Genomic DNA, 27,273 nt, shown 5'->3' with positions numbered 1-27,273 from the left:
TATCAAGCCACGACACATACCACTTCACCAGGACGACTGGATACGAACTATCAGAAATTTACGTACTTAAAGGAAGCAAGATACTTTTATAACTGGGGCGAGTTGGCAGACCTTTACTCAGTGGGGTTTAAACCCTTTTCGTTAAATGAATGAGATGTCAGACTGATTGTTCAATTCGATTTTACACTTTTTTAAAGTTGGGCGAGTCGGTTACAAGAGTGGGGCGATTTTTTCATAAAGTGGCGATATAGTGTGGGTCGAATGGCCAGTGGGGCGAGTTGACATTGTTTGATATCTACTCATCGTGTTAGGGGGTCATATAGGGTATACATCATAAAGTAATATATAAAGTATATAATAATGGTTGTGTGGCGTTCTAAACTAGATTTTATGAATTATAAATGGTTTTTCGTCTAATCTAAAACAGCTGGGATGTAAAATAGTTATCCCATTCGGACTTGGTGTGTCAGTGTAAGATCACCCTCTGGCCTCCGGCCATCGGGATGATCTTACACTGACACACCGCGTCCTTATGGGATAACTATTAATGACATAAACAGAGTAACGCTTCATACGAAATAAATTCGTTATTTTGGTACGATCAGGGGTGTACGGAATTTTATATCGGTTTAGAAAATGCCTACGCAAAATTAAACACCGGTTTAGAAAATATCTGCGTTAAATTTAGTTCACCACTGATTAAAGGCAAGATGACTAATATTCTCCCCGATCAAGCGACAAAAGAAAGTATCAATCAGTACACATATCACTCTTAACTGATTAGTGTAAATCCGTCACAAACTTTCTGAGAACGTTTTGAATTACAAAAAATATAAGTAAATAGGATCGAAAGGATGTAAAGGTTAATGAGTTATCTTAGGGACGACATCAAAAGTTCAATGAAGGATAAAAAACTTAATTCAAATAGTTTTTTCACTGACCCCCCCCCTACCCCCCTATTAACTTAATTTGGGAAAAATTGATTGACCCATATGGATATATGTAAAAATCAATGTCGGATAACCAAATCTTGCAGCAGTTCAACCCCCCACCCCCAAACTATTTGAATTAAGTTTTTTATCTTACATTGATCTTTTGATGTCGTCCCTTAACTGTTCATAATCAGCAATATATTAATATTTAGTTCTGTTTTGTGTATTTTTTTTCAAATATTAAAATTTCGACCAGTACAAGCAGCCATACATGCAAGTGCCTATGTCATGCATGACGGCTGCTTTTGTTTAGATGGAAGTTGCACAGCGCATCCTTGACAACCGGACGTTATCAACACCTATCCACAATTACAACCATTGACAACGTCAATAGTTATTGCTGAGCGCGAAGGAAAAAATGTGTTCCAAAGTAACCTGTGAAAAATGCAACAAGCCAACCTGGTCAGGTAAGTAATGTAATAAACTACCAATACTGATTGAAGACTTTACACTTGGGTTCTGTTCTAGAGGAATTTGAAACAATGTCGTATGCAATCTTCGTTATTTTTTTTTAACGACGTCTCTGAGACAGAAATCCAACGACAAAAAAAAAAAAAAAAATAACAACTGATGAGGTTCATAACTTCTGATGAATACTTTTAGTATATCGGAGTAATTTTATTTTCTAGATATTATTTAGAATTTTTTATATGACTCTTATTTCCAAATACATTGGCCTGTATTGAGTATGCATTTTATTCCGATTTTCTACATTTTGCAAAAATCCATGTTTTTAAAAGACAAACGTATTTTATAGTTCAAAACCCAAACTGTATAGTCAGCTATAAGAGGTCCAAAATGTCAAATGTACGACATTTAAGACAAGAAAAGTCACGGCCTAGTTTATGTACGCATCAATAAACGCAAAACAAATATGATTTACATCGGTAAACGAAAATCATTAAAATACAGGCTCATGATTTGGGATAGATACAGGGTTAAACCATTTTGCGGGTACGCGAAAACTCAGCATAACCTAGGATACATGTAGTGGTGTAACAATACCACAATATAAGAACAAAGTTGAACTATAAAAAATCAGTTGAAAGGCCTTACTCATTATATTATATGTATTTTTCTGTAGAAACCGTACTTTTGATGAGCTGACAACAATCAGAAGGCATTTTAAAATTTATTTTTATTTTTCTTAATATCAATCAACATTCATCATGGTTACAATGTATTACTGCATGTGATACCAAAGTTTGGTTACAATGTTTTACTGCATGTGATACCCAAGATTTATGTATTACTGCATGTGATACCCAAGTTTTATGTATTACTGCATGTGATACCCAAGTTTTATGTATTACTGCATGTGATACCCATGTGATACCCAAGTTTTATGTATTAATGCATGTGATACCCATGTGATACCCAAGTTTTATGTATTACTGCATGTGATACCCATGTGATACCCAAGTTTTATGACATTTTTCCCTGGTTTGTTTTTTGTTTTTGTTTTTAATCAAATGGGATATTTTTTCAGGTTGTGGAAAACATATTGAACAGGCTTTGAAGGATGTTCCACCAGAAGAAAGATGTAAATGCCCAAGAGAGTCAAAATAATGGTGAGGGTTGTCTTTTATTTTCTACAACCACACGTCCTATTTCGGAATATTTCAATTTGTTATTAATTTTATTGAAAAAGCGCCATGCTAATGTTACATGGAAGAAAGAAAATGTAACTGTTTTGTATAGGCCTAAATTGATGCTCGGCAATTGACTGAGTACTGCCAAAATACGCGGGTTTGGTGTAAAAAGAATTTCGAATTCGAATAAAGGGTCAATACTCCAGGAAAAGAATAAAATAATAATTAAAAATTGGTTGTAATATGAATAAAAACTTATTATAAACGTCTTTGAGACAGAAATCCAACGACAAAAAAATAACAACTGATGAGATTCGTAACTTCTGATGAATAAAATAGGATCGTTTTATCCTACAGTATTCATTAAAATAGGAGATAGGGAATATATTTCTCCACACTCGTTACCTCTATCACACGTCAATTGTATATTTATGTCATTGAATGGGCCTTGCGCATGAATATATTTTTAGTTAACACAGAAATATGTACTCAATGAAATTATATATCTGATAAAAAAATAAACTTCAAAAACTCCTATTATCATTCAAACGAATGTTTTTGTGTTTATTATTTATCTAGTATAACTAATCGCCATATTTGAATATCAAAAAATAAGACAACGCGTGACCGAACGACGCATGGATTAAACGAGTGCGCAGCATATACTTTTTAAAAAGTATATACTTTTTATTACATTGTCAAATGGCTTTTTTTTATGAAATTAATGTAGAAAATGTAAGGGACTAACAGACTATATGTTTTTCCTACGCATTTACAATTTGTTTTGATCCGACGTTATCGACGTCTTGACAACGCCTATTGTTGTATGACGTCAGAGAGTGAAATAACCACGTTTATCATATACTTAGCAATGATATGATAGCTTTTGCATATGTGTAATGAGCGGAAGTACACAAGCCATAATTTCCAACCCGGGCTGATAACCCATATCAGGTGCATCTCGTGCACAAAACCCATAATAGTGCCTCTCGTGCAAGTTACTTCCGGTGTTTCCGGTATCGGTTGTTTACTTTTCCATTGTGACGTCAGATGTTTTTTTATGACAACGTCAAAATTTACGGGAACTTTTGTGGGGATAGTTTAATACTTGCTAACAAATGCCATTGACAATTATGAATCATTTTATAGTACAACAAACATGGAGTAGTAATGATCGTAAAACTCTTCCAAATTTTCAATGTTTCAAAATGCCTCTATAGGAAATGTTACCATAAATATATAAGGAGTTAATGATGCTGTTGTTGGACAACTATAGTATATTTGATTCATAATTTTAATTTTCTTTATAAAATGTTTGACTGTTTTAGTTATTGCATTAGTTTATTTGCCTTACATAAAACTATTGTCGGAAGTATATGATAAAGCGATTAATACATGGCCTTTTCCATATCAGCCTGGGTGTCATCCCTCGACCCATATCAGCACCTCGACTCCGTCTCGGGCTGATATGGGGGTCTCGGGATGATACCCAGGCTGATATGAAAAAGGCCATGTATTAATCTCTATTTATTTCACATGTGAAATTATCGGTTTTTATCTAACTGGAAAATCAATGTAATTTATTGCAACCAATGTAATAATTTTGTTAACGATTAACGCGCAATGAAAACAAATTTTGTTTACGTCGTTGTTATCATCGCCGCCATCTTTGCAGTAGGACAACCGGATGTGCCTTTTTGGCCTAAATGTGATTCGGCGGCGCTCAGTAGTCCTACGCCGAAAATTGGACTATTTTGCGTCGGCCGACGTCAACTGTAAAATGGCGCGCTTTTGTATATTTTTTTTATACGTTTGCGGCAAAGTACCGACGATACATACTGTCGTTTATAAGCATATTTGTATGAGAAAAATATATGAGTTTACATATTATTTTCATTTTTGAACATTGAAATATAAGGAAATATTATTTTTTCCTATCTGAACATAGAATTTCGGATTTTGATTTTCGGCCATGTAGGATTAAATGGCTAAATCAAAAATGGGAACAAAAAAATACCTATCCTTTGATTTGCTAATTTTTTTTACATCCTATTCTTGTGAGTTTTTGGCATCGAAATTTGTAAAGAACACGGGTGTTCAAGCCAGGGCAAAAATTTGTTCCCATTTTAATGCCGGGGTCTCATTTTTCAATGTTTTTCATAGCAAGAGCGGTATATTTTAGAAATTGTTAGCGTTTTAGTGTAAATATGAGTTATTTGCTGCACGGAAGTGAAATGAGGAATCCTTAGTAACTAGTGTCCTTGAAAAAAACCATATGTATTAAAAAAAAAAATTAAAAAAAAATATTTCTGGAAATAGTTTTCGAAATTTTTCCCCCACTTTTTTCGCTAGAGTTTCGGCTCGGCCTCATTAATTAGCAAATTCAAAAAAATGGTCGCCTCAAATTTTTTCATACATTTCGGTAATTATCTTGAGTATATATTGTATGCTTTTTTAAAATTTAAGACAATTCTATCGATTAGATATAGAGAAAAACAAGATTGATTTATAGTGTAAAGTTCACGGAGGGATGACACTGTTTTTCATCTTTTCATTTAAAATAAAAAAAAATTAAAGGGAAACTTCGCAAAAAAATCAAAAATTGATATTATGTTCATTAGGCATAAAAATGCTCAAATTCATAGATATTATAGTTTTATTCCGCTAGATAAGCGATCACCATCGATTTTAAATTTAGAGAATCATTTCCATCCGTTCAGCCATTTTGTCTTCGTTCCCGGTTAATAAAATCGATATGTCTATAAACCCAAAAGGAACAAAACTACAGTAACCGATGTAGTCGTAATTGCATGTCGATATCTTGGCAATCGTACGGTTGTTTTATCCGACTTACTAACTTCAAGTTGATACGGAAAATATTCTTATTTTTTTTAAATTACCACGGTCTTTTGTTTTTAAACTGTTGATATTGGAATTAGGTAAAAAGTCAAAGTTGAAATCATAAATAAGTGATCCGTGAAAATTGTTTTCGAAAATCTAATTTGTTCATAATTCTTTAAAGTAATAAACTTTTTTCAAATAACTTTTAATCTTCCCTCATCTGATCACCAACATGGCTACAGGTATTACTTTCAAAGGTATTGGGAGGGGTGTGAGGTGACACGTCCAGGTATTCAAGCGATTTCCTGTCGGGCTTGCAAGTTCATGCATCGTTTCACTTCTGCATGTATTGATCAGTGTACACGGCTGATAACTTATAACTTTCCATTTTGAACTATCAGATGTATAATATACAACTCTGTCTTACTTGTCATTACTAAACTCATACGCTTGTTTATAAATAACATTTCTGGTGTAAAGAATATTATTCATAAAAATATAAATAATACCCAAAAAATAAGATTTGATGGAATTAAAATCTATTTAAATATTTTTTCCAAGGGTGAATTTGGGAAAATGTAATATATACTCATTGTCAATGGTGAAGGACAGATTGGAACATACCAGAAATATTGATTTATAAAATGTACGCACTTGCCGATGATTCGTTTATACGACTGGGTTGAAAGTTATGAAACTAAAGCGCAATTTAAAATATATACATGTATACATTAACATAAGAAAAAAAAAACATATATTTTGAATAAATTGGGGTAAAAGTTTGTAAATAGACTAGTCCACGTATGCCAACAGTAGGTAATCATCGAATGTCGATAGACTATTGTATACCAGAAGAAGAAGAGAACCAATTTGATTTAAATACAGGTCGATGTATAACTTTTGCTTTGGTTCATTGAAGTTGTCACGGGAAATAGTAAAATCACAGATTTATATTTCAATAAGATTGTTCTCGAACAAAGGAAGGAATTCGTCATCACAATTGTAATATATGCCACTGGACGAACACTAATTATCCCCAAGGGATGTGAATATTTTGCTGGCAAACTTTTGAGTATCAAAGTTTCAAATTAATTTCGGGATTTATTTTCTCTCTTGGTATTCAATAACAGAAAAAAGAATAAATTACTTGTCCGCTAAATAGGGGTATTCTTGTCAGATAAAAGACTTTTAGTTACATTTAAAAAAAATATGGAAATATGACATTAAATTGGTTCTGTCGTTTTTTTAAACATCGTTAAAAAGATGTGTGTCTAAGGTGAACGCCACAAGACAAGAACCCTGTAATACTAGTACGAGAGTATAGCATTTAAACCTTGCTTCTCAATAATATGGTTGTATCGGAAATCTTTTCATACAAATTGACAACTCATGGTCCGATATGCATGTACTATTTGCCACATAACGCCCATAGATCTTTCTACCATCATCATCTTATTCTTTGATATTGCTGTAAACATCGATGGTTCACACCCAAACAAAATGGGAGTAATGGACCCTCAGAGCTTCTCCGTGTTATACACTTGTGGAACTTAATTCATAGACGAAATTTCTGTATTGAAATGAATCTACATCTCACAAACAGGATTTTCAAATAATGATTTTGAGTAATCACCTTACAAACCAATATAAAAGTATGGCAAGATATAACCATGAAGGAATTTAGTTTTTGTCAGTCGCAAGAACTCATCACAATCATAAACGTATACGTATATATGCATGCAGTTTCAAATATCAAGAACAAGCGGTCGATGTCGATAGTCCGTTTTCTAACTGTTCAGAGTTAGACATGTCACTAGTTCATTCTTGGAAGCCTTCATATTCCCTGTCCAACGATGGGAACTCTTTCTGTTTGTATTGACTATAAATGCTTGTATGGTAATTCTGTCGTTTATCTGTACAAGTGGTTGCATTTCCTCTCCTTTCCCAACAAACAAACGAACGAAACGCTACTATTTTGCTTTCTCTGGAGCTCATCCTCAGTGGCGCTTATACGTCAGGAAACTTACATGTATGTATACTAATAATGATTGTTGCAAGAACAACGATGTATGGACAAACTATTCTAAATTCGTCAATATCAGTTATGCATGACTAAGATATAAGTTTTATTACAACTACTGTATTACTTATTTGGATTAATGACGGCTATCATGTTCAACATTGCACAAAATATTATCATAGAATTTAAAAAAAAAAATTGTCAAAAAAAATAATGCCTTAGCTTAGATAATTGGTATTCTTTTCATAAAAAGTTCGTGTAAATGATTGTCAAATGAATTTAATTATGCAAGAATAAAATGTTAAAAAGAAACTAAAACAAAAAAATCATGCATTTTGTATGTTGTATTTTTTTTTCAATTAAAAACTTTAAAATTGCTATAGTTTTATAAGAATTTAAACACAGCCAGATTTGAATACAAGTTAAAAAATTCCGGTAGTCAATGATATCAAACAGATTGGCAATGGTATAACAAATTGGGTAATATTGCATTTAGTTTTTATCAAGGATTTGTATAGTAAGAAGGATTGGAATCTCGCGGTTTATCGTAATCTCTTCCGCGGCGATACTTCGGCGAGACTTCGCTACTCGCCACTAGCCCACTACTACTACTCGTCACTTACGATATCGGAACAATTTTTTTCCGGTAAATTTTGTGAAAACGTATTCAATTGTTTTCATGTTTTTGTTCCTTCTAAACAGTGTTGCGGTGGTAAGGATATTTTTCTTTTGTTTCAAATGAAATAAATTGTTCAGTTTTTAAATCAAACGTTAATTAATTCTTTTTTATTCCCACTTTCTTTTGTTGACAAGCGTAATTAAAGTGTTTAACTAATTATTGAAATGTGTAAGAGGCAGTGTTTTTACAAGCTTTGTTCTGTTAAGTTTCATTTCAATCAATTGTCCCGATTAACTAAATAAACAAATTAGTCAATAATAAAAGATAATACTTGTTTACATAAAAATCTATTTTTAATCAAGATCAAAGATCAATTCGAAAGCTAGTCCTTATTTTGAGTAAAATGATTTATGATAAATAGTTAACACATCCTTACAATAATTATTATTAATGAATCAGTTAATCGAAAATGTCAGATTTTTTATCCTGGGATCACGATATTGATCTTGATTTTTTATTAGGTGAATACACAGAGTATGACACCGACAATAGTAACAGCGATGGAAGTGGTGATGACACCTGCTCTAAGCCTAAAAAACCAAAGACATCTTCAGGTCCAGGTGACCAGACTTATTACACATGTCCTGAGTGTAAAAAACAATTAAAAACTATTGCCGGATTTCGTGGCCATGTAAAAAAACAACACAACATTGATGCTAAAGCTAGTGAGAACAAAACATTTAAAACATCTGACCCTAAGAGTGAGAAGAAACATCTTCAGTTTAGTGGAAATGATTTTGACACAATCTTTCCAACAGCCTTTTCTTCAACCCTAAGCAACATAGAAAATGATCCGTTTCTTCTGAATGATGACATTAGTGTTATGTGCAAATTTGCTTCTTCTTCTGAAACTATTCGTTCAATATTGGGAAATAGATTTAAAACCATATTTGTAACAAGTTCTACTAATCTGACCACATGTAGTGATCGTGAGCAACTGTTTAGGCAGTTACATTGTTTGAGAAGTGACCACACACTTCAAGAAGAGCTAACTGAATTGTGTCTAACAATCACCCCAACTGTTGTGAATTTGTTTATCCAACTATTTATTGAGGACATTATTGGTGAGCTTTTTGTGCAGCAAATTAAGGTCGTCAAGCAAGCATCCGACACACAACAGTCCAATCTTAGTACAAATGACCAGTCTATCCTATATTATATAGCCGGTTTCATCATAAAGGCATTGAAGAAACGCTACTCTTGTGTTTCCACTAATAAATCGTCCATAGTAAGCAAATTGTTGAACAGTACTAATAACACTACATTTGTTACTACATATGGGAAGTGGTTTACCAAACATACAGAGGTGGTCTTCAGAAACCATGTGATACATTTTTCTTTCTAGTAAGAGAACTTGAAACGATTGTTCGTAAATCTATAAGTCCACCTTATAGTGCAAGCTCTCTGTCATTACAACCCCTCAAAGAATCATTTATGGAATCCTTCATGGTAAAGTACTATACAGACATTATGTTCAAAGGTGAGACTTGTGATACCATGTCATCCATGACAGAAGACATTATTCATCTCTTTCTGACTGTCCGTGGGTATGCTTTCACCCGTATTGAAAGAAATAAGATAAGTAACAGCAGCAAAGCTTCATCTGGTTTACGCAAAGCATTAAAGGAAATAGTTTCTAATTAATCTGACTTTTCTGTGTGTTGTAACTTTCATAATGCTTAATGTAGATGTAAGGAACAATAATGAGCGAGAATAACCATTACCAGTATATGTTTACTGTCGAAAAGTCTAGAAATAGTACACATTAAATATTCTTTGCTTGTATTGACTTTATAGCATATGTATATGTACTTGTAAAGCATAATGACTTTTGTGATGTGCAAAAAAATGTATGAAATAAAAATATTTTATTTTGAGTTTGTCTTTATAATTGATCTCTGTACATGTCGGATAGGTTTGCTCATTGATGAAGGCTGTAAAGAAACATACATACAGTTACTAATAAGATGTTCATTTGTTATTGGGTGGATAGTTGTCTCATTGGCGACCTTATACCACATCTCCTTATTTCACTACTCAAAGACATTACTCGTACATATTTACATAAAAAATCTGGCATGTAAAGGAAATTGATAGATGATGTTCAATAATTTATTTTTACATCAAAATAAAGACATCCAATTTAACAAATAAATTAGGGTCAGATATATATACATGTTCAAACAAGTGAGACAATGTTAAAAAAAAAATCATCAACAACTGACATTTAACGGATTATGTTAAGGATGTAATTTGGTGAGGATAGGTAAAAATTAAGAAATTAAAATTGATATTATAAGCTTATAGAGCATTAATATATATAATTAAGAGTAAAGATTAGCTAAAATATTGATAGGTCATGGACCTCTCTTTCCAGATAATTGAGATTTAAAATATGGCATACTTTTACCTTATATCTAATTTGCATGGGTATTATTTGGGTCTCAAAACATAAGAAAGAAAATCAAGAATCTTCTAAAATTTTGGTAAATGACCTTTCATGAGCTATTAAGTCTGATATGAAAAAATACATGAGTGTTATGGGGCATAATATTTTACATTGTATTGTATGGAAAAACACCAAGGAGTCCCAACAGTTGACACAAATTCCAAAACCTCACCTAAGTACATCCTTAAATAACACAAATATATTTTATATTACAAAATGTTAAATTAATTATATAATACATTGTACACAACAAATTAACAAACAAAACTACTAGTAACTAGTACCTAATTATTTACAAATTATTAACAGAAAGTTTGTTTTATGTCCAGTGGCAACTATTTCAGGACCAGAAAGACAATTTAATCTATTTGACATCACAATAACCATGTGACAGAAAACATCATTAATACAAGCAAGATCCCCTACACATTAACAAAGTTTGTTTTATGTCCAGTGGCAGATATTTCAGGACGAAGGGACAATTCTTAAAGTGGAAGATTCATATAAACTAAAACGAGTACAGCTCGAGTTATTTTGCATGAAGAAATATAACTGTAATATAATTCATTGAACCAAAAAATTTGCGATACATTTAAATTAAGATACTGCATACCTTTTTTGTATATCTGCTTTTTTAATACATTTATCTTAACATCATTGTTGATTGTACATGTTAATCACACACCATACATGTATACACAAATGCAATGCATGGTTAGGGAAAAGAACAGAAATATAACATACATTTATACATTTAATCAAAAGTAATTTCCACGTTTTGGTAACTTGCTGTTGTCAATGACCATATTTCTGTTTTCCTTGTTGTTAATGTTAGAGTGTCGTGGTGCCAAGGCCTGGGCTCCTACGGCTCGCATTGTCGTCATCATGTGTCGTACATCATACACAGTTGGATTTGAGTTGTCACCAGCTCTATGTCTATAATGCCCAAAATGTTGTTCGAGTGGGTCTTGGTTGAAGTTGTGGGTTAAAACAAACTTAGCTCCAATCTCAAGAAGAAATTTGACACATGCCACAATGGAAAGCACACTTATCTTCAAACCAGTTAATGTTTGTCTACTTAAAAGCATACCTTTCCTCTGCTTGTTTGTAAATTCACCTGGTCTCTGCATAACAGATTGCTCCCACAAATCAAAATAACTTAAAAAGTCACCAGTAAGCCACTGAAGCCTTTCGTCATTTATATTGGTGTATGGATTCAAATTCGGATTCCGCTTATTTCGTCCCTCATAGAGGTTTCTGACATTTAGACAGTCAAAAAATTTGTCAATTATCCGGAGAAAATTAACTGTTTCACTAACATTATCACCGTACATCATCTCCAAAGCATTTGCCACAGTAGAACTCAGCACCTGAAATTGATTATCCATTTTAAAAGAATTGTAACAAATCATACATATACATGATAATGATGATAAATAACTGTAAATTCAGAAATTAACATGATTAATGCAACTTTTTTTAATTGGACTCCTATTGAATAACAATAACCAGAACTCGCATTATTATGCAGTTATGATTTATGATATAAGACGGTTTCCCTAAAGTAGCAATTTTCATGATTATCAAACGGACATTCCTGTTCCTTCTTCAAAAAGTACTATTTGTGAATTTACATGTATAGTTAATACAAGCATGTACAAATGCATATATATGGTACATGTTCATTTATTATACATTGTACAAGTTATACTGTACATTTATTTTGCAACAATGAAACAAGATGTCAATAGTGCAAATAATAATTTACTCTGTACATGCTGTACGACAGTATATAATATGCTATCAAAGTTTGAGATACATGTATATGATGTTTTTGCTGCCCAATAGTCTTTTTTTATGAACATATCAGATGAAAATCGCAAGACACAAACCAGTCATCATGTGGGAGATTGATTTTGAAATCCCCAGAAATTGTTTCTAAAGCCTGCAGTGGGACCCACCAACAAAAGATGGCTGGTTAAGTGTCTAACATACAATGTATGAGCCTTGTTTATAATGTGTATATCTGAATGAAAGGATCGTACAATATGATATATGACCCCTGCTATTTTAGAAACAAATATTTGTGTACAAATGTATATGCATGTAACACACATTTACATGATTAATGTTGGGCTAAAATATCAATATTCAAAATGCATTATAAAATCAGAAAGACTAAATTATTTTGATTTCGTACCATATAAACTAAGGCTCATATACATGTATAAATTTGTAAACTTAATCCATACATGATTATAATTCTTACCTGTGCAGCTAAATTCACTTTCATGCGTCCAAATGGTGTTAGGTCAAGGTGGCTTCTTGTCAGTTTTGGACATGGAGTGTAAAGTGACATCTCACAATGTTGCTCAAACATGGTCAACAAATGAATCCAGGATATGTCTTTTCCATTATTCCACAATTTGCGAGTGTTCAGGTGTGAAAATGAATTGCTGTAGCAGTTACGTGTAGTCTTAATTAAATGGGGAACATCTGACACAAAGTAAATTTTCCTGCCATCTTCTGAAAACGGATTGTCTGTGAAGTAAACAAAGTCATTAACTTGTCCGTGAAGATTGAAAAATTTACGGTTTGCTGATGCACCATCACAGGTTAGGAATAAAACTTTAAGTTGAGCAGCACTTGTCTCTAATATGCGTATCGCTTTCCAGATTATGGGATACAGAAAGTCTGCTGTAATGCTTAGTGTTGCAAACCCAGCCAAAGGAAACTTCAGATCTGTAGCCACACCTCTTACCATTAAGACCAGCATGTATTTTGCAATGTCATTAGATGGACTGTCTTTAAAACTCCTTTCCATGTCCATAATTTGGTTGCCAACTTTGTCGAGATTGCAATAACCGATTAGTTCCCCTGTATGCTTGTCATAAACTAGGTCAGACTTGATTTTTATCTCATTAAAGAGAATTCCTACATAATTTTTCCAAACATCCTCTGTGCTATACATATCTCTTTTGGTAGCTTCTTCCTTCAGGACTTTAATGACATCAGGTAAAAATCCGTTGTCACTCCGGGTATAATGAGAGTAATCAAACAGGGTTCTGGAACTTGGTAGTGTGATGAATCCGGAATCTCTCAGGGCATCATATGCTGACGACGACTTTTGACGGAGATAGAGACACCATCTCAAAATCATAGGATGCCATCGCATACCCTTTGTTGACTGTAGATTCATACACTTCATTTGTTCAGTCCAGAACAACCTTTGATATGAATTTTCATCAGGACATGCTTTTTCCATCTCAGCATTGCATGTTGCCATGGTATCTTTAATTTCAAGTGATTGGCTAAAGTCTAGTGTAACTCCTTTGCTTGCCATCTCTCGTTGAAACTGGTTTTTAGTGCGTAGAATCTCATTCTGCAGATCTGTAATTTTGTCTTTCTGTTGGTGAATTTTTTCTATCAGCTGTAGCTTTGACATATTGCTGTGCTGCATCTTACTGTGAAGATAGTCAGTTGGGCCTGAGGTTTCCTGAGTTTTGCGTTGCTTTTCTTCTTGTCTGTACTTCCTGCCTACTAAAATACGTCTCAGTTGACTGCACTGGTAACATCTGTGACCTTGCACAAGGAGTGCACATTGAACATTGCGGACTGTTGATGAATATGATATAGTTCCCTTGACTGCACCGAAATCACCTTCTCTATAACCATGACAGTTTGTTGAAGCAGGTTTAGCATGTTGCACTGCGCTGCCAATTGGTATTACATCGATAAGGTCATTTTCATAGTTCCCAACACACACAGAGAAGCTCTCAAGTTTAGATAGTAAAGACTGAATGTTAATAATTGAATCAAATGTTGTTGGCAAATCTTTCCATAATTGGTGATCAGAGCAAAGTTCTATCCGGTGAACAAATACTTTGGCTGCAAACTTCTGGTCAATGGTAACATTTAGTTTTACTGATGCAGTGCCTGTAGGTGGGTACAACTGCATAATTTGAATGTAGTCACTGTTTTGATCAAGTGTATATGAAGTACTTAGGTATTTCTGTAGATTACTTTTCAAATCTTCATAAGGCATTGTTGAACTAACAGGGTCAGAATAAAGGCTCTCTTCTAGTTGTATATCTTCAACATCTACATGATCTAGCTGTGTCTGTATAGGTTCAATGTCTTCAATTTCTGCAGGATTTACCAATCCTATTTCCATTTCTTCTTCAAAGCATGCTGTTGTTAAGTCTACATGATCATGACTGGTGTATGAATGGTCAAGATTGAAACTGCTGTTGACAGACGACTGCTTAGGTTCGATGTCTTCAATTTCCGCAGAATTTATCAATCCTATTTCTATTTCTTCTTCAAGGCATGCTGTCGTTAAGTCTACATGATCATGACTGGTGTATGAATGGTCAAGATTGAAACTGCTGTTGGCAGACGACTGCTTAGGTTTTTTTGGGACCTTTCTTTGTGATGGGACATTTCTTCTTTTCTTAAGTTTTGGCATTTTGGTGAATACTGCAAAAAAAAAAAAATGTAATATTAAGTTGTTTTTTTTATAAATAAGGCCGTTACTTTTCTCGTTTGAATTGCTTTACATTGTGGCCTTTTTATAGCTGACTATGCGGTATATAATTTGCTCATTGTTGAAGGCGGTACAGTGACCTACATTGTATAGTTGTTAATGTATGTGTCATTCTGGTCTCTTGTGGACAGTTGTCTCATTGGCAATCATACCACATCTTCTTTTTTATATTCGCAATAAAAAGATGTTATAATATGGCTTTTTCAACACAATGATCATGTATCACAACACATCCTGGATGCCTGTGTCTGTCCCAAGTAAGGAGCCTGTAATTCAGTAGTTGTCGTTTGTTGATGTGTCACATATAAATTAGTTATTCGTTTATTTTTTGTGAATAGACGACATAAATTATGCTGTTAGTTTTCTTGTTTAAATTGTTTAACATTTGTCATTTCAGGGTCTTTTATAGCTGACCATGTGGTATGAGCTTTGATCATTGTTGAAAGCTATACAGGGACATATACATGTAGTTGTCAATTTATGTTTCATTTAGCACTTTAAAAGTCCAGCTCAGAGTGTAAGATTAGTGCAATGCATGGTTAATATACATGTTCTCATCCTAAATATGCAAATAAATTTCCTGCTGGATGTTACATAGTCAATATAAAAAAAGATGTGGTATGAAATTCAAAAATAATTCATATGAGAAAACTAACGGCCTAATTTATGTACAAAGTATGAACAAACAAATAAGTAACACATCAACAAACGACTGCAACCACTGAATAACATTCTCCAGACTTGGGGCAAGCACATACATACAGAATGTGACAGGGTTAAACATGTTATCGTGGGACTACTCTTAACTGTGTAAACTGTGTACATATATATGTACATATAAAAAAAGGTAATCCAGAACCTAAATGTAATAACATTGATATATTATGTGTGTATATGCCTGTCCCAAGTCAGGAGCCTGTAATTCAGTGGTTGTCGTGTGTTTATGTGTTACATATATATTTGTTATTCATTCATTCATTTTTTGTATATAAATAAGGCTGTTAGTTTTCCAGTGTAAATTGTTTTACATGGTCATTTTAGGGCCTTTTATAGCTGATTATGCGGTATGGGCTTTGCTCATTGTTAAAGGGCTTACAGTGACATATAGTTGTCATTTTGGTCTCTTGTGGAGAGTTGTCTCATTGGCAATCATACCACATCTTCCTTTTCTTATACATCTATAGTGTTTTATCTAGACTTAAAAAAGGGGCACTTTCAATTCTGCCAAATTATAATCGGTGTGCAATGGTAAGATTTTTCTTTTTAATTCACATTTGAACATCAGATATATTTTGCTTTTGAATAGCACTAAGAAAGATTAATTGGTTATTATGTCACATGTGTATCTTCGAACAATGCTTGTCTGTCTGTTCACATGTACATGTACTTTGTTCATTTCCATAACATGTAAACTCTCGTTGGCAATCATATATACCACATCTTCTTTCTTATATATGTAAATTTAAATGAAGAAGCTTACCTTAACAACCTAATAACAATCTACCAAAGCATATATACATATATATATATATATATAGACCAATCTAAATTTCTTATCTATGAATTAGTTACGTCTGTTGACCATACAAATGTGGGTTATTAAGCTGTTGTAAATGACGTCCTAATTGAACAATCATCTCCTTCTGTACATTGTTAACTTGGATGTTATTTAGTCTCTTTTTGGGGAAATAAAAGTCTCAATTGAAATCATACCGCATCTTGTTTTTTTTTATTTATGAGATGAATATATATATATATATATATATACATAGTAAACATGGCAATGTAATTACTAGCAGTTGGGTTGTGAGAAGTCTCAAGACTGCTCATATTATGCATCTTCTTATTTTTTATTTAGATGTACAAATGTATATATACAAAGTAAACATGGCAATGTAATGACTAGAAGTTGGGCCGAGGGAAGAATCAAAACTGCTCATATCATGCATTGTGTCATTTTGGTCTTTTGTGGATAGTTGTCTCATTGGCAATCATACCACATCTTCTTTTTTAATATGTGATACATGTATGTGTTTAAACAGATGTCAGATATACATGCAGATGGGAGTACATAACGGGAGGCAATGCTTTATATTTTATATAATGAAGTACCTTCAAGCTTTCATTAGAGTAATAGAGAATGTATTGTGATGAGTTGTGTTGAGGTGGTGCCACTTCTTTCTACATGTATCTATCCCTATGAAGGTCGACTATAAAGTAGAAGATGGATATAGTCGACCTTCATATGGATAGAAAAAAGTGCCTGTGAGTACTTTCACAAATAAACTTGACATTGGGCTGAACGTTTGATCATACGGGCTGAACTGGCTAAACATTTGAAAAGATTACCATCAATGCATTGTCCATTTCCACATCGACAAAGACAAATCTATGGTGTTTTCTATGGAACATGGCCATGGCTTGTTAAAATTGATGTTAAACTACCTCAAAACACATGGTTTAACTGTTTCATTTCGGAAGAAACAGGAAGGAAGTAACAGATGATAATGACAACTGGATCCCCTCCCAATTTCGGCCTGTTAAAAATTGCGATTCATCTGAGAACCACATTGATTTTTCAAGACAGAAAAGTATCACAATTCCCTTATTTAGCGGTTTGAGCTTTCATCAATACATTTTATCACCAATGTTTTACGTTTGTAAACATGTTTGAACGTTACTCTAGGCCAATTGAAAAACTTTAATCATTTTTCCGAAGCCACCCCCATTTTTGCTCCAGAACGCCATTTTTGTTGTAATCAACTCAAAAAAAGGGAAAAATTACGAAAACTACTGCACCAATCACTACGAAATTTATGCAATACACGAAGAAATCATATATCTATCAGAAAATATAAATATTTTCACTCATCTCCGGTTTTTGAGGAAGGAGTATAAAAATAGAAAATGATGTTAGGACCGCCCAATAGGCGTAATAGGGTGAGGTCACTTCGGTCAATATGCAAATTCATTCTATGGAGCCGTGTATTCTTACTGCGATCGTAAAAGTTATTCATAACACCAGAACCATTTTAAACTTCTTATTTCAAGCATAATATTTGATAAATATAGATTGTAGATACTTACATATCGATGTCTGTTTGTTTAGGTGATGCAAATGTCAGCCATTAATCAGAGCTTGTTTAGCATTTTCCAGATGCATCACGGGTAATCTCACAAAATCTCTCGCCGCAGAAGATATTATACTACAGTCTATGCAAAAGCCCACGAGATTCCAATCCTTCTTACTATACAAATCCTTGTTTTTATTAAAGATTAAAACTACCATTTTTTACTTCATTTACGCCAATTACCGCCAAGAAAGTAATCAAAAATTGTTTCCTTTTATTTTTATACACTTTCGGAATTACGAATCTGAAATTTTATTTTCAATTAATTTACACAATTTAATTATTGTATCTTTATTCTCATCGTGTATTAAAATCGTGACAGCATACTCTTTCTAACCCTTTCTGTTTATCCTTTCCAAATAACAACATTTATACCTGTGTACGGTTGAACTCACACCTGCGGCTAAATAGCTACAAGGTAAACAAATTGACCTCAAGCCGAGAAATATACAGTGACCTTTACAAAATAATATACACACTCTGCTCACACTTTAGTTGCATTGAAATGATTATCAAAACTATAACGGTAAATAGAACTGAAATAATTTCAGTTCAATATCAGTAAAAATGTTCAATAAATATTTTATGAAAAAATTCTCAACAATAATTAATGAAATTTATTCGAAAACATTTACTAGATAATTTAATAGGAGTTTAATTCATCAAAACAAAACGGTATATGCATATTCATTTTCGTTCATTCTTGTATTGTGGTTAATGACTACGACCATTCGTCAGCTGTGCGCTTTTAATTACGTATATTGTCGATAAGCTATAAGAGTTAAACAGATTTTATTTTTTCCCAGAATTCATTAAATCGGGCTAATACGTCACGACCCACTCGAGAATTCAACCAAAAAAGTTTCAAATACTTGATTTTCTCCGTTATTAGAAGGAATATAAATTTAAAACTTTGCAAATGTGTTTTTTATATTAAGATGAACATAATTAGATGATAAGTAAAAAATCGCGGAATTTCCCTTTAAAGGGAAACTTCGCAAAAAAATCAAAAATTGATATTATGTTCATTAGGCATAAAAATGCTCAAATTCATAGATATTATAGTTTTATTCCGCTAGATAAGCGATCACCATCGATTTTAAATTTAGAGAATCATTTCCATCCGTTCAGCCATTTTGTCTTCGTTCCCGGTTAATAAAATCGATATGTCTATAAACCCAAAAGGAACAAAACTACAGTAACCGATGTAGTCGTAATTGCATGTCGATATCTTGGCAATCGTACGGTTGTTTTATCCGACTTACTAACTTCAAGTTGATACGGAAAATATTCTTATTTTTTTTAAATTACCACGGTCTTTTGTTTTTAAACTGTTGATATTGGAATTAGGTAAAAAGTCAAAGTTGAAATCATAAATAAGTGATCCGTGAAAATTGTTTTCGAAAATCTAATTTGTTCATAATTCTTTAAAGTAATAAACTTTTTTCAAATAACTTTTAATCTTCCCTCATCTGATCACCAACATGGCTACAGGTATTACTTTCAAAGGTATTGGGAGGGGTGTGAGGTGACACGTCCAGGTATTCAAGCGATTTCCTGTCGGGCTTGCAAGTTCATGCATCGTTTCACTTCTGCATGTATTGATCAGTGTACACGGCTGATAACTTATAACTTTCCATTTTGAACTATAAGATGTATAATATACAACTCTGTCTTACTTGTCATTACTAAACTCATACGCTTGTTTATAAATAACATTTCTGGTGTAAAGAATATTATTCATAAAAATATAAATAATACCCAAAAAATAAGATTTGATGGAATTAAAATCTATTTAAATATTTTTTCCAAGGGTGAATTTGGGAAAATGTAATATATACTCATTGTCAATGGTGAAGGACAGATTGGAACATACCAGAAATATTGATTTATAAAATGTACGCACTTGCCGATGATTCGTTTATACGACTGGGTTGAAAGTTATGGAACTAAAGCGCAATTTAAAATATATACATGTATACATTAACATAAGAAAAAAAAAACATATATTTTGAATAAATTGGGGTAAAAGTTTGTAAATAGACTAGTCCACGTATGCCAACAGTAGGTAATCATCGAATGTCGATAGACTATTGTATACCAGAAGAAGAAGAGAACCAATTTGATTTAAATACAGGTCGATGTATAACTTTTGCTTTGGTTCATTGAAGTTGTCACGGGAAATAGTAAAATCACAGATTTATATTTCAATAAGATTGTTCTCGAACAAAGGAAGGAATTCGTCATCACAATTGTAATATATGCCACTGGACGAACACTAATTATCCCCAAGGGATGTGAATATTTTGCTGGCAAACTTTTGAGTATCAAAGTTTCAAATTAATTTCGGGATTTATTTTCTCTCTTGGTATTCAATAACAGAAAAAAGAATAAATTACTTGTCCGCTAAATAGGGGTATTCTTGTCAGATAAAAGACTTTTAGTTACATTTAAAAAAAATATGGAAATATGACATTAAATTGGTTCTGTCGTTTTTTTAAACATCGTTAAAAAGATGTGTGTCTAAGGTGAACGCCACAAGACAAGAACCCTGTAATACTAGTACGAGAGTATAGCATTTAAACCTTGCTTCTCAATAATATGGTTGTATCGGAAATCTTTTCATACAAATTGACAACTCATGGTCCGATATGCATGTACTATTTGCCACATAACGCCCATAGATCTTTCTACCATCATCATCTTATTCTTTGATATTGCTGTAAACATCGATGGTTCACACCCAAACAAAATGGGAGTAATGGACCCTCAGAGCTTCTCCGTGTTATACACTTGTGGAACTTAATTCATAGACGAAATTTCTGTATTGAAATGAATCTACATCTCACAAACAGGATTTTCAAATAATGATTTTGAGTAATCACCTTACAAACCAATATAAAAGTATGGCAAGATATAACCATGAAGGAATTTAGTTTTTGTCAGTCGCAAGAACTCATCACAATCATAAACGTATACGTATATATGCATGCAGTTTCAAATATCAAGAACAAGCGGTCGATGTCGATAGTCCGTTTTCTAACTGTTCAGAGTTAGACATGTCACTAGTTCATTCTTGGAAGCCTTCATATTCCCTGTCCAACGATGGGAACTCTTTCTGTTTGTATTGACTATAAATGCTTGTATGGTAATTCTGTCGTTTATCTGTACAAGTGGTTGCATTTCCTCTCCTTTCCCAACAAACAAACGAACGAAACGCTACTATTTTGCTTTCTCTGGAGCTCATCCTCAGTGGCGCTTATACGTCAGGAAACTTACATGTATGTATACTAATAATGATTGTTGCAAGAACAACGATGTATGGACAAACTATTCTAAATTCGTCAATATCAGTTATGCATGACTAAGATATAAGTTTTATTACAACTACTGTATTACTTATTTGGATTAATGACGGCTATCATGTTCAACATTGCACAAAATATTATCATAGAATTTAAAAAAAAAAATTGTCAAAAAAAATAATGCCTTAGCTTAGATAATTGGTATTCTTTTCATAAAAAGTTCGTGTAAATGATTGTCAAATGAATTTAATTATGCAAGAATAAAATGTTAAAAAGAAACTAAAACAAAAAAATCATGCATTTTGTATGTTGTATTTTTTTTTCAATTAAAAACTTTAAAATTGCTATAGTTTTATAAGAATTTAAACACAGCCAGATTTGAATACAAGTTAAAAAATTCCGGTAGTCAATGATATCAAACAGATTGGCAATGGTATAACAAATTGGGTAATATTGCATTTAGTTTTTATTAAAGATTAAAACTACCATTTTTTACTTCATTTACGCCAATTACCGCCAAGAAAGTAATCAAAAATTGTTTCCTTTTATTTTTATACACTTTCGGAATTACGAATCTGAAATTTTATTTTCAATTAATTTACACAATTTAATTATTGTATCTTTATTCTCATCGTGTATTAAAATCGTGACAGCATACTCTTTCTAACCCTTTCTGTTTATCCTTTCCAAATAACAACATTTATACCTGTGTACGGTTGAACTCACACCTGCGGCTAAATAGCTACAAGGTAAACAAATTGACCTCAAGCCGAGAAATATACAGTGACCTTTACAAAATAATATACACACTCTGCTCACACTTTAGTTGCATTGAAATGATTATCAAAACAATAACGGTAAATAGAACTGAAATAATTTCAGTTCAATATCAGTAAAAATGTTCAATAAATATTTTATGAAAAAATTCTCAACAATAATTAATGAAATTTATTCGAAAACATTTACTAGATAATTTAATAGGAGTTTAATTCATCAAAACAAAACGGTATATGCATATTCATTTTCGTTCATTCTTGTATTGTGGTTAATGACTACGACCATTCGTCAGCTGTGCGCTTTTAATTACGTATATTGTCGATAAGCTATAAGAGTTAAACAGATTTTATTTTTTCCCAGAATTCATTAAATCGGGCTAATACGTCACGACCCACTCGAGAATTCAACCAAAAAAGTTTCAAATACTTGATTTTCTCCGTTATTAGAAGGAATATAAATTTAAAACTTTGCAAATGTGTTTTTTATATTAAGATGAACATAATTAGATGATAAGTAAAAAATCGCGGAATTTCCCTTTAAATTAAATTCTTTGCCTCAATTTTTCCAAATTTTATTTTCATGTTTCTGAATATAGAAAGATTATCTGGTTTAAAATTTGTCTAATTCTACTGAGTAGAAAAAATGTAATGACAACATGAAATTAGGATTCCGAGCAGTCACACACGTAACGTAAAAAAGGGGCGGCGGTCGGACCTGATAGAAGACGCACACTGCTATTACATTCCAGCTGCATCTATTTTTCTTCTGTTACAAATGTTCAAAAATATTAAATTAGCTTTCCTTTTGAAGTTTCCAAACCATAATAAATCGTACTGCTTTAAATAAACCGGAATTATTTGGTATTCGTACCGCAAGAGAACTGCATTATATTTTATATTTATATACTTCGTTTCCGGTAAATAAAAGTTGGTGGCTCGATGTTTTTATAATCAAATCATTGATTATCATTAATCGATAGTACTATCCTGAACCTCCTCATAAAACCCAATCGATCGCACTAACACCTGAACTTCCTCAGTAAACAGAACGCTACACGTAATTTGTCATCAGCGTTCTTTTCTGACGTACATTTTATCTGGCATAATCTGCTGCCGAGTGTTGGTTGCTCTTAGACTTGTAAAATTTTCTCTTTAACTTTGTTCTTTTTTTAATAATTGAACACGTTTACACTTACAAATGTAATTCAGTTTTGAAATACTTCATTTACGAAAATCTTATCGTATATATAATGTAGTATTGGTGGTTTTAAAGAAAGTTCCTTTAACTCAAGTAAAGAAGAACAGTTTTGATACTGTTTTTCAACATCATTATGTGTGTGGTTTAATATTTTAATTTTGTTTTGGCTCTGATATGTTTCTGTTATGATATAATGATATAATTCTATTTTATATTAAATGTAAAATTTAATACTTCTGAAATAGTATTTTTTTTAATTTAAAAAAAATACAAAAAAATACCTATTGACTCTATTTAAAATGCAATTTCAGTTCAACGTGGAGGATTTTCCACCCCTCATAAACCCAGTTGACAAAATGGGCATCCAGGAATCTCTTAGTAATTTTAAATTCTCATCCAATAAGTCAACAAACAAAATTATTGATACTAAACTAACTGAAGCAGTAAATAATCCAATTGCTAAAACAGAACCTTACAGAAAGTCCAAACAAATTTTGAGACCAAAGGCTAAACATTGTACTACTGTCAAGTTGTGTGCAGTTTCTAATATTGGTAGCAGCTTTAAATATGTTCCCAAAGCCAACCAGAATAATTGCACTAGTGTGTCTGAGTTTTACACAGTTTCTACAAAAAATTCCTTTGATTTACTATCCATCTCTAAGACTGACAAGAAAGAAAAGTGTAATGATGATGAAATGTATGAACCTGGAGAAATTCCTCATGAAAAGAGAAAGATAATTCCAACTAATCACAGACTTCATAATAGAAATAATAAAAGAACAAGTCTTTATATCCAAGCCTTTGGCAAATCTCTAACATTTAATACATTCAATAAAACTATATCACTATCAACCCTCAAATCATTTGTTGAAAAACATACTGGAATAAAAAAAAAACAGCAACATTTCAGGTTAAAAAATGGTCTCACATTATCCACCATGCTTGTTAACATTGGTTACGAAAAGAAGTTCTGTCAACGTCGTCTATCGAAAAATAACCAACGTCAAGATCAACGACCGGAAGTCCTCTCGACCAATCATATCAACGTATTCCCTAATATGCAAATCATATAAGAATTATATTTTAGTATATTTGAGTAATTTTATTTTCTAGATATTATCCATCCCATCTTTATAATTCTTTTAAACAATTTCCATATAAATGGGTACTTGAATGTGATTGGTTCATTAGAATTGTTTTCCTTGGTTTACTCTTCGTTTGACAATATTCGCGAAACTAATTTGGCAACCTATGTAAAAAAAATATGTCGAATTATTTGTGATACATTTTGTATTTATTCATTCGCGAGACATGTGAATAAGAATATTTGGGTAGAGAATTTTAAGGATTAGACACATTTTTTAGAATTTACTGACATATAAATTAGGCCGCTGAATCAGGAACTTGTCACCCTGCCTATTTAGTTAGTTGGTTAATCGGACAACACATGAACATGTATAAACTAACATTAAATACAACAAGAATATTTATATATGTATGATTCATTGCACATCCATTACTGTTCTAATCAAATCTAAACTTCATTTTTGTCTCGCTTGACGGAGTCAAAAAGCGAGACATAGGTATGTTCTTTCCGGCGTCGGCGGCGACGGCGGCATCAACAATGAATTAGTTTGTGACTATGTCTAGTTTATGGTGAACCACTAGTGGTAAGTCAAAGATATATTGTATACAGTTGTATAAGTATTGGCACATCTCATTACCATGGAGATTATTTGACCCCGCCCCCTCAGTTATGGTCTATTGACTTTGAAACTTTTGCTTAGTTTTCATGTATTAGTTTGTGAAAAGGTCAGTGTATGGGGAACCACTAGCGGTAAAGTAATGATAACTGGTCTGCAGTTGTATAAGCATCAGCATATCTCATTTCCATGGAGATTATTTGGCCCCGCCCCCTCATTCATGGTCTATTGACTTTGAAATTTTTGCTTAGTTTTAATGTATTAGTTTGTGATTAGGTCATTTTACAGGGAACCACTAGTCGAAGGTTAATGATAATTGGTATGCAGTTGTATAAACATTTGCATACCTCATTTCCATGGAAATTATTTGGCCCCGCCCCCTCAGTCATGGTCTATTGACTTTGAAACTTTTGCTTAGTTTTCATGTATTAGTTTGTGATTAGGTCAGTTTATGGGGAGCCCGTAGTGGTAGGTCAATGATACTTGGTAGGCAGTTGTATTAACATTGGCACATCTCATTACCATTTGAATATTTGCTAAACTAATTATATGTTAAAGTGTTGCTGTTTTTTATTTCAACATTTGCATTATCGAAATTACAAAAAAGCGAGACATATCTCTGTTTATAACAGTTTATTTTATATAAATAAGGCCGTTAGTTTTCTCGTTTGAATTCTTTTACAGTATCATATCGGTGCCTTTTATAACTGACTGTGCGGTATGGGCTTTGCTCATTGTTGAAGGCCGTACGGTAACCTATAGTTGTTATAATGTCTATGTCATTTTGGTCTTTTGTGGTCAGTTGTCTCATTGGCAATCATACCACATCTTTTTTTTATACATTTGACCGCTATATACAATCCCGAGGTCCAACTGAAAGTTAAATTCAATAGACTAATAAAAGAATTAAGATTTTTAATATTACGAATTGTGAAAGGAAAAACACGCATGGCGAACATCAGTCAACTTAAATTAACAAAAGAATACAAATACACATATTATACATAAGTAAAACAATATTTTTATAATTCTGATTCTGTATAAAGAACGCTTATGATTACTAAACATAAATTTATATTTTCAGTAGAAAAAAATATCAGTCGAACGCATTTTTTCTTATAATTTCAGGAAACTTTTGGAATGACGTTGGTTGCTAGAGAACTGAAAGCAAGAGATCATAGTTATTTTGTATGTAAACCTATGTTTTTATTGTTATATTCAATAATAAACATAATGCGTTGTTATTAATATTGTTGTTTATCAAAACAAAAAGCAGAAAAAAAAACTATTTACATTTCCACTCAGTGTCCCGTTTTAACAAGGTCAAGTTATTTGACCTACAGACAAGGGCGGATCCAGCCGTTTTAAAAGGGAGTTCCCAACTTAGGATAAAAAGGGGAGGGGTTCCAACCATATGTCCCCATTCAATTGCATCGATCCTTCACTGCAGACATACAGAGAACCGACAAAACGTTTACAAGGTACATAGTGTATACTTAACTAAACACCAAGCGTCTCAGTGAAGGGTGAAAACATTTTAAAATAAATTTAGGCAAATACTACGACAGAGAGAATAAAAAAGGCAGAACCTTGTACATTTACCCCAGGAAACTGACCTGTTTGTATATTTATAATTTTAGCAGCTGGTGTATTGGTGCATATTATTAGAATATATGTTATTTGTGAAAATGCTGTAATTTGGACTGTGGACACAAGATATACGTATAATAACCTTTTAATGACTAACATTTATGTCTTTGATAAGTTAAACATGGTTTATTCATAAGATTTGGTATACCGTTTGTTTAAAAATTTGTAATATTCGGGCCTTGCATAACTCACTTCTACGGTATGCATAAGTTCCGTTATAGTAAGCCAGTGATGATCAGTGAGCTGATAACCAATCATTTTGTCATTTTCAATTTTTCCATCACTGACAATTAAAAAAGTTACCTCTTTTTTCTTTAATATGAAACATATAATAGTAATAACTTTTTCTAAAATGTAAAACACTTTGGATATTAAATAAAAACCACTTGCT

The 27,273-nt window shown here is 32.6% G+C and overlaps 1 protein-coding gene and 1 long non-coding RNA gene across 3 annotated transcripts; one reads left to right on the top strand and one right to left on the bottom strand.

Moving 5' to 3' along the window:
• The first annotated feature begins 1,261 nt into the window (after positions 1 to 1,261).
• LOC143062144 (uncharacterized) lies at positions 1,262 to 26,476 on the top strand. The gene is made up of 3 exons (XR_012974574.1): positions 1,262 to 1,399; positions 2,482 to 2,563; positions 26,361 to 26,476. It is a non-coding gene; the product is annotated as an uncharacterized LOC143062144 (long non-coding RNA).
• Positions 10,223 to 18,382, bottom strand: LOC143063058 (uncharacterized). 2 transcript variants are annotated; one of them, XM_076234980.1, is made up of 3 exons: positions 18,207 to 18,382; positions 12,843 to 15,052; positions 10,223 to 11,943 (listed from the first exon to the last, which is right to left on the bottom strand). In XM_076234980.1, the coding sequence occupies exons 2-3, from the start codon at positions 15,039 to 15,041 to the stop codon at positions 11,332 to 11,334; spliced, it is 2,811 nt and encodes a 936-aa protein (XP_076091095.1). In that variant the 5' UTR covers positions 15,042 to 15,052; positions 18,207 to 18,382; the 3' UTR covers positions 10,223 to 11,331. The 2 variants fall into 2 exon arrangements, with proteins under 2 accessions (XP_076091095.1, XP_076091097.1); XM_076234982.1 differs by lacking the exon at positions 18,207 to 18,382 and adding an exon at positions 17,469 to 18,187.
• Positions 26,477 to 27,273: the final 797 nt, after the last annotated feature.

The sequence above is a fragment of the Mytilus galloprovincialis genome, chromosome 2, assembly GCF_965363235.1.
Source record: "Mytilus galloprovincialis chromosome 2, xbMytGall1.hap1.1, whole genome shotgun sequence".
Classification (NCBI taxonomy): domain Eukaryota; kingdom Metazoa; phylum Mollusca; class Bivalvia; order Mytilida; family Mytilidae; genus Mytilus; species Mytilus galloprovincialis.
This window is presented reverse-complemented; position numbering and strand designations above follow the sequence as displayed.

Bases quoted from the DNA above. Each gene is read 5' to 3' on its own strand.
- LOC143063058 (XM_076234980.1), bottom strand. From the start codon at position 15,041: ATGCCAAAACTTAAGAAAAGAAGAAATGTCCCATCACAAAGAAAGGTC. The intron at 11,944-12,842 runs GTAAGAATTATA...AATCAATTTCAG, and splicing joins AAGTGAATTTAGCTGCACAG to GTGCTGAGTTCTACTGTGGC.